General features: G+C 32.3%; 1 protein-coding gene across 1 annotated transcript; it reads right to left on the bottom strand.

Moving 5' to 3' along the window:
* Positions 1-1,985: 1,985 nt before the first annotated feature.
* LOC134272225 (fibrinogen-like protein A) lies at positions 1,986-12,554 on the bottom strand. Its single transcript, XM_062754472.1, has 6 exons — positions 12,447-12,554; positions 12,103-12,240; positions 5,088-5,227; positions 4,380-4,476; positions 4,084-4,248; positions 1,986-2,236 (listed from the first exon to the last, which is right to left on the bottom strand). The coding sequence occupies exons 1-6, from the start codon at positions 12,520-12,522 to the stop codon at positions 1,986-1,988; spliced, it is 867 nt and encodes a 288-aa protein (XP_062610456.1). The 5' UTR covers positions 12,523-12,554.
* Between the last annotated feature and the right edge of the window lie 805 nt (positions 12,555-13,359).

The following is a 13,359-nucleotide window of genomic DNA, read 5'->3' as shown; positions in this document are numbered from 1 at the left end:
GTTTATACCTAAAAGAAGGCGGGCGAAGTGCCTATAGTGCGACAGATAAGGAGTGAAAAATTTAATCTCAATTGAATCCAAATTTTATTCGATATTTCATCTAAAATTGTAGTATACTTTATGTAAAATATCTACAATTTACAACAATCTCACAAAGACTGAAAATATTTGCCTATGAAAAGGCTTACACATACTAAAAAGAACAAAAACGATCATTTTCCCATACTTAAGAAAAAATTTCAAAATGGGTCTGCGCTCGATTTTTTTGAAAGATGAAATAAAATGTCTGTAATAAAAAACACATTTTTGGTTTACAGAAAAATGGAGCGATGACGCAGCTAGGTTAAGACCGCCCATGGGAAATATGCCTTAAAATATTCCGAAAAAAAAACAATATAATGTAGATATTTTTTTATTATTATCTTGAGTTTTAATTTAATGGGAATTATACTAATGCATATGTATGGGGTCTCAACCGAGTTCGGCGAAAGCGACTTCACGTACATCAGCTGTTTGTCACGTGACATGTTTAAAATTAGAAAAAATATGTACGGATACAAAGATCGTAAAAGTTCAAGGATATACGGATAATTTTTCACTATTATATTGATTGTGTTTTCTTTAAGACAAATTTCTTAACCCGAAAATTGCTGGGAGCAATTTCTCCATGCCCGGAAATTATATAAAATTTAGCCGACTTTTGATAAACTACGTGCATTTACACTATACGCATTGAAGAAATGTAAAACTACGGTAAAAATCGTTTCTTTTTTTACTCAACTGTAACGTTCGTGATATGATTAATTATATACTTAAGAAAGATTTGCAGCAGAAAAATAAATGTTCGAGGGCTGTTCAATAAATAATGTCCTCGGTGCTCGGAAAAAAGGAAAAAAAGCGCTTTTCAATGATTTAGTTTTCATGATTTAACTTATTAATCTCTTTTAATTAAATCATATGTCCGTAACATTTTTTTTTCCAATTTCTGATAGTTTTTAGGACTCCTTTTTTTGGTATGACCCTTAGGTGCTGGAAAATGGCAGATTCAATGATTTTCTGGACTTGTTTCTTCCCTGTGAAAGGTGTTTTTTTTCAAGTTTGGAAATAGAAACAAGTCAAAAGGTCAAAGATCTGGTGAATATTGTTAATGTGAAAAAACATTAATTTTCAGTTTATCCCGAAAACCCCTTTACTCTTCAGAGCCGGCAGGTTTGGACACTGTCATGAAGAAATTCAATGTAGTGGATCCCTGATTCTTGGTTCTTCCTCTAATAAAACTTAAGAATTTTTTGCAAAAATTTGTTTTCTAGATTCCTCCAGAAATTAAACTGTCTCCCAGAATATGAATATGAACAACACCACTAATATTTAAGAAATTACATATAAATCTGTCTTTGTGCTCTTGCAATTCATTTCTCTTGTCAGACCAACGCTGTTTTTATCAAGTACATCTAGATCTTATGATTACTTTTTTTTTTATGGATTTAAGCAATAGATTCAAGTTCCATTATCTGTCTGAATATCAAACAAACGTGGATAACTACAATTACTGATATTTTAAAATAATTGTTAAGACATTCGTTTTTCACTCATTTTTCAAAATATAGGGTTAACTTTAAGTACTAAGCTTTTTTTTTTACCGTCAAACGTTTCTTAAAAACAAGGACTGACGCCAATTTTCGATTGTTTCTCTTTTTTATATACAGTTGGTTTGTATTAATGCTATCAGGCGTATGTCCTTTGCAATAAAAAAAAATTGAAATACCTTCTCATTTGATAATTTTAAATATTATGTTCTCATTTTCATACTTTCCTGTTTAAAATCCTCTAAAATAAAATTATCCTTCAACAAGTATCGTTTCTAATTTAAGGAAGCTTAGACTTAATGATCAACTTCAAAAATAGAGTGAGATATTAGATAAATCAAGATATTGGTAGATAAAATTAAAATAACACGTCATTTTCAAAATTTCTTCTTTATTCATTTAGGATTTTGTTCTTATCATCATCCTAGATGATTTCATGTTCTCTCGTGACGATCCCCAGAATAAATGTGTCTTTGAGCTTAATTGTTTTTCTGTATATTGTCCGTTCAGATTAGAGTACGAACAGCTGTTGTACCACCAAGCACCTCGCTGAAAGGTCTTTGCACATTGACCGCCCCACTTGTCGTTATCAATGTCCTTTGTTGAGAACGCCATTCCATTCAAGCTGTGGCTGCCAATTATGAAATCTCCTTAAATGAAAAAATAAAAATTCAGCATTATGAAGTATGTAGCATCAGGTAATTATACGATTTTTATATAAGATAAGTTTATAATGTCCAAATGTCAGAAATATTAAAGTGTAGTAAGACCTTTCATAAACAAATGCTTTTATAAATATTTCTTTACAATAATGGTTAACATTAAATGGACATAGACACAGTTTCAACAGATTTTTTAAATACCAATTTCAAAATTATAATTCCTAACTAAGGCAATTCTAATAATAATCAAAACATATTTGAACACGATTTGTTGATTCAAAAAGGAAATACAAAACTTAGATTTCTTCAGAATTTAAACAAGGCTCATGCATTGTTGTGGTTTACATATAAAAAATATCACGTTTATAAGAAAAGGAGATTTAGCAAATCATTAGAAACTGTCTAATCATATTTCGAATTAACTTCTTTATTGATAAAATCTGCTTTGAACGATTTTAATCAATGTACATATAAACTATAACATAGCAATTGCCTTTTTTTCATAACACAGGTTTGGAGCTCTTATTCTGTCTAGCATCTCGACAAATGAAATTCTAAATTTTGATGGACATTTTAAATACCTTATTAATGTATTTATAAAAATAAAAAAAAAATGGAAAATAAAATTTGAAAACTTTTAGAAGAAATTGCTTCCATGTACCATACATATTAAGGCACAATTTAAACGCGTAAGGCACATACCATTTATTTGCTGATTAATGAATCGAGGGTTTTATTAACAGCGGCTGATCATTACCTTTTTGACTTATCCAAAACACATTTCTTTGCAATTATATAATTTATACTGTATATGTATTACTATTTTTATTTAGCATGGGTCATCATTCACCGGAATTATGATTTTTGTTTACACGATTGGTAGAGAATTATGAAATATTCATTGTAAATTTTAAATGCGTTTTAAGTATGTTATGACTATTATCCGAAAAAAAGTGAACCGGTGTTTTAACCATACATTAATGCACTGACATAAGTACGTTCAAAGCAATTTCATTTTTATATATATATATATATATATATATATATATATATATATATATATATATATATATATATATATATATATATATATATATATATATATATATATATATATATATATTCTACTTCTCCTTATGGTATTTCAATTATTGTTTTTCAATTTATCATTTACTTTTTTTACAGAATATTAAAGTTTTTTTTTTACATGTATAACTTTGAATTAAAAAAATTCAGTTTATTGTGTTTCTATCCTATTTCAAGGAAAAAATTAAATATTGACGTGTCAATCCAAGTAATTCGAAATTATTTTTTCACTTCCATTTTTGGGTCTTTTGTTAAAGAAAACAATTTACTTTGTTCCTCAACTTTAATATTCTTTCACAAAGCATTTCAGTAGTTTTATTAACACGATTCTATGTCTATAATGATTTTAATGTAACAGCTCAAGTTAAAAGAAGATAAATCATCTCTCTTCCAGAGCAAAACAGATTTTCTGTCAATTTCAAGTAGTCCTTATTCTCTATATCTTACATAAATTCCACGGTATAGATGATTTAATTTTTTTTCTATCTGTAGAAGGCATTGTTAATCAATGTAAAAAAAACTGAGGAATCGAAAACTTAAAGAAAAAATACTCTTTAAAACCTTTTTTTCTGAAATGTTAAAGGAATAATTTTTAATAGTTCATACATATAATTTTGAACATTAACTACTAAGTAGTGATTCTTTATCCACAAACTAAAATTCCCAGGAATCCATATTTTCCCTAGAAACACAAAAAATGACCCAACAAAAATATGTGATTTTACAGAATCAAAGTTAAGTTTTCTTACCAGCCGACCCACTGTATCCACTGATCGACAGTTTATACTTTTTGGATTCATCACCAATAGAAAATTTTGAGTATTTTGCGTAAACTTTTGATCCAGAAAACTTCGTCATTTCTACGCGCAATTCTTGATCATCGTTTTTAGTAAGAGCATGGATTATGTCATTCCCTGTGCATAATAAGATGCAGAACAAATTCAAATATCAATGTACTTATTCGGTTTCTTATAATACTGATGAAGTGAAAGAAAATTGTCTCACTCATTCATTAAAGCCATGCATGTAGGTTTATTTCACATACCAAGCCAAAATTCCCGAGAAATGTTCCCAAAACCTGTTTTATAGTCATTCCAGTCGCGATAAAAATTGGTTGTACCATCGAACCTGTTTTGAATGACCTGTAAATTATTTTTGTTATTAATGCATTTTGATAACACAGATTTAGTATTTTTCACAATAAAAAATAATAGAAACCAGTAGGTTTTTTAAATAACTAATCAAAACTCCCTGGAAGATTTGCTTTTGTAAGAAACATGTAAAACACTTAAATATCCGCTAAAATGTTGAACCAAATTTTTTCTTGTTCTATTCAGACATGATGTTTTGAATTCCTTATTCTTATGCAATTATTTTGTAAAACACCTTTTGATTGGCTAATGCACTGATGTTTGAAGCAGTTAAACGAGCATTAACGAGGCAGAAAGCTTTTCATTGTGACGTCATAATAGAGCGACGCAAAAACACAATGCCCCATGACGTATTTCATGTAAACGAAATCAACAAAATAAGACGTAAACAACAAACAAAATGCATGGATAGCATTAGAATTGGAATAACCATCTTCTATTTTGGTATTTGCTTACGATTATGCGTCACCGGTTATACTCAGTTGGCGACCTTTAAATCATAATTAACGGTCGCAAATGCCAAATTAGAAGATAGTTATTCCCTAAATTATCAAACGAAATATAGGCATTATTACAGACCATGTGATTTTAAGCATAATTACCGTCCAACCTCCTCTATCAGTCGTCATGTCACAATACACCTTAACTATCTTTTTCCTGTCAAGGATGATTTTATAAATACCATCCTTTTTCCTGGTAGAAGGGTCTCTTCTCAAAATATCAGCACAGTTTTCCCCGGTTACTGTAGCCACAAAAAGTCAGAAAGTTTGTTTATCAAAGATATGATGTAATATATGACTTCAGAGTGAAAATATTACGGTAATAATTACAAGAAAAATATCCCATTGAACTATTGATTGAATAATACTTGTCCTTATATCGATATAAATTTGAATTAATGTTGTTATATACTGAAAGGTTGATTGTATGACTGATTGTATATTGTTTAACGTCCCTCTCCAGAATATTTCACTGATATGGAGACGTCACCATTGCCGGTGAAGGGCTGCAAATTTAGGCCTTTGCGCGGCACTCAGGGCCATTGATCAGGGAGGGGTCTTTATCGTGCCACACCTGCTGTGACACGGGGCCTCGGTTTATACGGTCTCATCCGAAGGAACGCCCCATTTAGTCGCCTTTTACGACAAGCAAGGGGGTACTGAGGACCTATTCTAACCCGGATCCCCAAGGGGGTTATACTGAAAGGAAAAAGAAACTCAGAGCAAACTTTTGAGGTGAATTAAATTTTCTTGTATATTTTTTTTAGTATCCCTATCTAACTTTTATCTGTCTGTTAATTCATGAGTTTTTGAAACTCATATGACCATACCCCCCAAAAGTGAAAATCGAAAACTGCCATTATCTTAAATGTCTCCCCAGCGCATCTGACACAACCTTGATTATCCTTTGCATGGAATTCATCAAAATGTTTATCTTTCAAACCCTGAGCATAATGGGCATGGATAACCACGCCAAAAAATTAGTCAAACGAAGAGCGCATGCACCAGTGAGATGAAGACCTAAATTGTTCAAAAACCCAAATTGTGCAAGTTATTTCTTTCAGTTTTGGGGTGAATGTAATGATTATGCGGTTTTTGTGGTGATAAGGTGGCAATTAAACAGAAGGCAGGGACGAATAACCCGATAGTAACGTGACTTAGTTTCGCGTTAAAGTCATCGTCACGGTTGATTGGAAACAAAACCAGGTCTTCTTGACAACTGGAGTAACCCGTTGGTGCCTTTGTCCTAAGTTAGGCAATTCGAAAACTAGACTCCATGGAACTTCCGTAAACTGTACCAAGATCAAAGAAATTCATATGAAAAACAATGTGTATACGTCAGGTGCATCAAATGGTACAACAAAATTCGTTGACAAAACCGTCGTCATCAATTTGCACGTGTTTTGTGCTTTTCGCTTTTTAGTGCTTTTCCTACGTGACGTCATACATTATATGGTTGAGTAATTCTGAACACTTATTTTGGTGCATAGTAACTAACATTCTCATATGACCAATTTTCTTAATTTTTGGTCATGCGGTCAAAAAAAAAAATTCAAATATTGTGTCACACTGCGTTTCTTTTTTTCTTTCAGAATATAAATATGCAAGCGCTAAATTATTTTTTTTTGAATGTCGTATAAAAGGATCTAGCCATGGCGAAAAAAATTCAATGTTCAGGTATTTACAATTCAGAGTTCTTTTCTTTATTAAAATCATTTTGAAATCTAAACCATATATACAACTAGTGCTAATTGTAACGGGAACCGTTACAGATGTTCCCAAACGCTCCCCAACTTCATTTTGGTGCCATATTCCCTGTAAGTTTCATTAAATAAGACAAACTCTGTGCATTTTTGACTTTAACAACGTTTACCGAGAAGGATACCAATTATATTCAAACTGTAGCATTGCACCCGTGCGCATGTGAATGCATGTGCGTTATGACCATTTCATCTTGTCTACACTATCTATATATTTTAATATACTATATATTAAAGCATTCAGTCCAAAAGTATTAAAAATTACTCATTCAAGTGTATTTTTAGTTCCAAATGCATGCACGTGCGTGCACGTGCATGATGGCCATACCTTCTTTTAGGAGTCCCTTATATCTATCTATGTTCTAAATCTCATCCTGTTTGGTTGAAAAACAAGGGAGTTATAGCCATTTCAAGTTTCAGCCAATCAGATTGCAGCACACGTGCATGCGCGTGATTTCATGAATTTTTTCTATATCATATTGTAGGATATCCTAATGCATGACTATATTTTAAATTTCAAAGAATTTCGTCAAAAAACAAGGGAGATATAGCCATTAAAAGTTTCAGCCAATCACATTGCAGCACGCGCGCATGCGCATGCTTTCATGAAAATTTTTATTTATCAGGCTGTAGATCTTCATAATGTAGGACTATGTTCAAAATTTCAAAGGATTATGACAAAAAACAAGAAAGATATTGAGACTTTAGTTTCAGCCAATCAGAGCGAAGCGCACGTGCATGTGCGTGAGATCTTGCTATTTTGACCATGTCATCTTGTCTATACTACTAATGTATCCTTACATTATGAGTTTCAAAAAAATTCATCAAGAAATAGAAATGTTATGGCATCATCAATAATATTGGTTATTTCACATGTTGCACGTGCGCGCTCTTTCCAGCACATGTGCATGTACGTGCTTTCATGAAAATTCTTATATATCAGGCTGTAGACCTTTATAATGTGTGACTAAGTTCAAAATTTCAAAGGATTATGACTTAAAACAAGAAAGATATTGAGACTTTAGTTTCAGCCAATCAGAGCGAAGCGCACGTGCATGCGCGTGAGATCTTGCTATTTTGACCATGTCATCTTGTCTATACTACTAATATATTCTTGCACAATGAGTTTTAAGAATTTTCATCAAAAAATGGAAAAGTTACGGCAATATCCATTATATTGGTCATTTCACGTGTTGCACGTGCGCGCTCTTGCAAGCACGTGCGCGCAAAATGACCTTCGTTTGGCAACTCTACATAACATGCCTACTGACCCTAAAAAGGTTTCACCTAAGTCAGATGTGTTGTTTACAAGATCACTCGTGGACAAAATTTTCCCAGGAAGAAGAAAAATAATAATAACTAGAAACGAAACTCGTTGCGAGCAACGAGGGGTCTTCCGTCCGATTCAGAAAAAAAACGTAAAATCAAACTGAAAAAGTGATTTTAAAAATCGGACACACGGGGGATCGAACCCGGGTCGCCAACGTGAAAATCCATTGCGGTACCCATTACATCTTTGGGAACCCGCTTCAAATTTAACATTCGAATATCGCGAGATTGCTTATTTTGATTCCAACATACATTACATTTTTTTAAAAATTCAGTTTGGAATTATAAAATGACAGCCAGCTTGCTAAACTTTGCTCAAGATGATCACATCGGAATCTGTTACTTGAGTTTTAACAGTAACTTTTAGGTAGATAATCTATTAGTGATGAACAGATGATACTGTTTTCTTTCCTTTTTTCGATATGTATTCAACTTTTTATTCCATGCAACTCCATAAACAGGCATGCCAATGTTATATATTTCTGCATTATTGTCACCATTTGTCTACTACTTAAGTCGGGTCAGGATACATTATTTCGTGCCAAACGTCACAAGAAGTTCTTAACGCTATTCCTTTGAAATATTTGATCTATTTGATGGATTTGATAGCTTCAATGAAAATTAGAAATGTATGTTCTTATAACCTGAATTTCGAGCGTTATATATATATATATATATATATATATATATATATATATATAATATCGTATACAGCCAAGTAACACTAAAGTGTTTTCCACGAATTTTGTATCCTGTTTTTTCCCCAAAGTGGAGATGAGTTACACGTTCATGAAAAGACTGGAATGACAGGAAAAAAAATCACTCGCCCTCCGACGGTCAAGGAATGTGATACTTTTTATGTTCAATAACTTGCATTTATTACAAGAATATTTATATAACCTTTAATAAACAATCTTTTAAAAAAATTGTTTTTCTTACTTTTGTCTTTTCTATTCATTTAATATGTCACAAGCCTGGAAAAATAAACAGAAGTCAAGTAATACTTCAGAAACATAGTGAATATTAAGTCAGGCAAGTTTCTTGAAAAGCTATTACTTATAACCATGGTTTAGGATAAGTTTTCCCTGGTGCAAAACAAAAGATTGTTGTCATCGTATTTCCACTTGTAGTCATGTTGTATTCTACTTTGAGATGCAGACAAAAGCAATTTCAATAGACGTTTGAGGAAAACTCATATTAAAACAATACTCAATGCAACGTAATTGCGATGTAGCAATCTAAAGAATCCTTTACATTTCATAAATCTTTTTGGTAGAAGTTTCATTCATCTAAACACTCAGCTGACCCTCTAGAACCAGACTTGCTTAATGGCGGAGTTCACGGAGACGCCCCGCCATCTTGGACACGCTTCAGATTTTTAAATGCAAATATCTAGTGTGTGGATTGATTAATTCTTAAATAAATTATATATTAGGCCTTTCCAGTAGGGTCTCCATTAACATTAATTATATCAAAGAAAAATATTGAAAAACAAAAAAAGTTGAAAAAGTGCACATTTTTAATTCACTTCCTGTAGCGACCGGAAGTACTGACGACGCAAACGAAGGCAAAATTGCACATCTATAAGTCATGGTCTATCATCTCTAATAAGTCTCCAGTTAATATCTTGAGCCGTTTTCGAGAACATTCGAAGACAAAATTGCATTTTAAAATCAGGAAATTGCCCATAACTTGGCACTGGTAGCGAATTTTCCAACAAACGGAATTTTATATAAAATTCATATAGTGACCTATTATTCCTGAAATTTTCATTGAATTCCACCGAATAGTTTACGAGAAATCGCCTGCACAAAATTTTGTCTAAAAAAAAAAGAATAATAATAATAATAACTAGAAACGATCTCGTTGCAAGCAACGAGAGGTCTTCCGTCCGATTCTGAAATAAAAAGCGAAAAATCTAGCTGAAAAAGTCATAAAAAATTTCGGACACACAGGGGATCGAACCCGGGTCGCCCGCGTGAAAATCCAACGCGCTAACCATTACGCCATCGGGAACGCCGCTTCAAATTTTTAAATGCGAATATCTCGAGATTGGCTTTATCAATTCAAAATCAAATTACATATTTCGCATCCTATAAAATGTCTCTATTATCACTGTAAAAATCAAAGAAAAATAATGAAAAACAAAAAAGCTGAAAATTTTGATTTTTTTAATTCGCTTCCGGTAGCAACCGGAAGTACCGACGACACACGAAAAGGACATTCCGCATATCTAGAAGTCATGTCCTATGTTCTCCAACAAGTCTCCAGTTCATATCTTTAGTAGTTCCTTAGATCTCGAACTGACAAAATTTCATTTTAAAATCAGGAAAATGGCCATAACTTGGCACCGGAAGCGACTTGTTCCAAAATTCTTCCAAATGTAACAATGGCATATAAGAGCGCATCATCCCTGAAAATTTGATGAAAAACCGATGAATAGTTCTCGAGATATCGCGTGCACAAAATTTGTCTAAAAAATAAGAATAATAATAATAATAATAATAATAAGAAACAGTAGAATCACTATAAGGTCTTCCGTGAAGACGGAAGACCTTAATAAGAAACAATAGAATCACTATAAGGTCTTCCGTGAAGACGGAAGACCTTAATAATAATAATAATAACTAGAGCAAAGCTCGTTGCAAAGCAACGAGTAGGTCTTCCGTCCTGTTTTGACCGGAAGTGACGTCAACAAAAGAAAACAACGAGCTAAGCTAAATCCATTGACTTTATAATTTCATTTTCAATCAAAACCTTAAAAAATAAGCTATTTTGGGCTACTTCCGGTTTGACCGGAAGTGGTGAAGACGGACGGAAAATTAAGTTTTTTATGCTTCCAGTGACATGTGTTACCCAAAAATATGTCAAGAACGGCAAAAATATGAATTTCCATACTACTTCCGGTTTGACCGGAAGTGACGTCACCGGATGTATTTTGATGACCTAGATAGATTCAGCTTAGCATTTTGAACAACTTTGCTTCTTTGACGTATTACAAATTCTAAATACTTTTTGAGATATAAAGGAAAAACGTTTGGCCCCTCTCAGCCCTTTATTATAGGGGCCAGCCCTTTTTTCGAGATAATGTTTGAAAGATCAAGTAATTCTACACTTCTTTTGTTATATATGTCTTAACAAAATATTTGTATGTGAAAAGATATCGAAAAAAAAGGGTTAGAAATTTTAAAATTCTCGACATGCCATTTTTCGGACCATAGCGAGCGTCGGCGTGCAGCACTTCCGGTCAAAATGAAATGCATATGTCACATCTACATATATTGCTCTATCATTGCTGAAAAACTCAAGTTTCTATCATAAGCCGTTTTTGAGAAATTTCGTGGACAAAGTGACCCTCTGAAAATCACTGAATCGCGAAAATCTCAAAACCGGAAGTGACGTCATCAAAACAAAAAATTATATATCAGGTTTGCTTGATGTTCTATCAGTCCTGTAAGTGTCATGAAAATCGATCGAGCCGTTTCCGAGAAATCGCGTGCACAAAATCGGTAAGAAAAAAAAACAATAATAATAATAAAAATAGTGGAAAAGAAACCTAAGAATAGCAAGAAGGTCTTCCGCTGAAGACGGAAGACCTTAATAATAAGAAACAGAGTAAAAACAATATGTTCCCCAACTTCGTTTGGGGAACATAATTATCCGAAGTATAACGAGAAATAAAATTAAAATAAAGTAGAAATTACAGAATTCACACTCTGAACACAGACGAGACGGACACTGTTATGTGTATTATGTTGTTTGTTAATTAAGTTTATCTGTAAGCAATGACCTGATTAAATTTTTATACAAGCTAGATTTAAAATTTGTTCATTTTCTTTCTTCGCAAATATTCACTCCGTGCCAAACAAGGCTCAAGAATATATTAAAAAAGGCAAGCAAATTTCAAAATTTTGATGACAAATATCCATAGCCTGTCAGTTCATGAAAGTGTGAAGTCGATATGTACCATTAAAAGTTCTCAAATGTTCAACTTTGTCAATAATAATAATGAACGATTTTAAACATACCGACTTTTAAGCCAGTCAAAATGGTTCCTGCAGGAAGCCTGTAATTCGATGTGATATCCAAGGATAGCGGAGTCTTAATCTTGGCAAATGTTTTGACGTGTTCCCATGGAGCAGTTTTCAGGTAATTAGATATTTGATCTGAAACAATATAATTTTTACTTATTTCTCTCTGATTAATTAATCATATATGCGTGGATATCTTTCTCATAAAGAAGAAATGAAAAATCATTGCAGTGGTTAAAGAATTTTAAACATCTGTGCAGTGGTAATATGAATTGAATTCGGCGTAAAACACATCTATAATTTTTTTGTGACAAAAAATAACATGTTGGTCTATAAATTACATTTCACTGAATTGTGTGGCTGAAATCCAATCACTTCATAAATCAGCAAAAAGACAACTAGGGTGAAAACCTTCATTTTGATGTTTTTTTCTTGTGTCTTCTAAACTGCTAAAACAATAAACAAGGATTAAGAAATATATACTGTATATCTATAATTATTATAAAAGTTGTAAAATACTTGATCATTTTTACCTATGTTTGGTTCATTCAAGACAAATTAGAGAGAGAGAGCATTGTTTTTATATTTCATGTTTATATATCATACATTATATCATACATTATAAAAAGCTAAAGTATGTAATAAGAGAACTTAAATATGATATTGCGTGTTAACAAAATGAAACTATTGATCTAAGTTTGTCCCAGACTGTTGCATGTAGGCGTTGTGAGAAAAGAAAGGAAAAAAATTATGTTTTCCTTTTAATTCATGCCAAAATATATACCAAGAAATACAATGAATTTAAACAACATAAAACAGTATATTTTGTCCACCTGCATGTTATTTGTATCGTAAATACTTAAAAATATAAAAGTATATGTTTTCTCTTTGTGCAATAATTATTAGTGCGTTATGTTTACAACAAACTGTTTTCAAACAAATTCGTTTAAAAAAAACCCTGAATATAGTACTTTATCCCTACACAATTTTATGTAAAGGAGTGGGCAGCCGACCGGTCTCACCAGCCCTGTGCTCTTGTAATGATTTGGGAAAAATTCCTAGACAATTCTGTGTATAAATTAAGGCCTAATAACAATTCGAATGTCAAACGTCAATCAGCATTAGATTTCATTATATGTTTTATATGTTGCTGAGAATGCCTTGACCTTTCGAAAGGATGGCTTGAAACAATACTGTTTATACCATTGCTTCCTCAAGTTAAGTTTTAAACATGTATCATGATGTTTTCAAGCA

This window comes from Saccostrea cucullata, unplaced genomic scaffold (assembly GCF_032062105.1).
Source record: "Saccostrea cucullata isolate Sc308-1 unplaced genomic scaffold, CSIRO_AGI_Scuc_v1 ctg2485, whole genome shotgun sequence".
NCBI lineage: Eukaryota > Metazoa > Mollusca > Bivalvia > Ostreida > Ostreidae > Saccostrea > Saccostrea cuccullata.
This window is presented reverse-complemented; position numbering and strand designations above follow the sequence as displayed.

Excerpts from the sequence above, each read along its gene's own strand:
- LOC134272225 (XM_062754472.1), bottom strand. The coding sequence starts at position 12,522 with ATGAAGGTTTTCACCCTAGTTGTCTTTTTGCTGATTTATGAAGTGATT. Across the intron at positions 4,249-4,379 it reads TTCTCGGGAATTTTGGCTTG|GGAATGACATAATCCATGCT; the intron begins GTATGTGAAATA and ends TATTATGCACAG. Across the intron at positions 2,237-4,083 it reads TGGATACAGTGGGTCGGCTG|GAGATTTCATAATTGGCAGC; the intron begins GTAAGAAAACTT and ends TTTTCATTTAAG.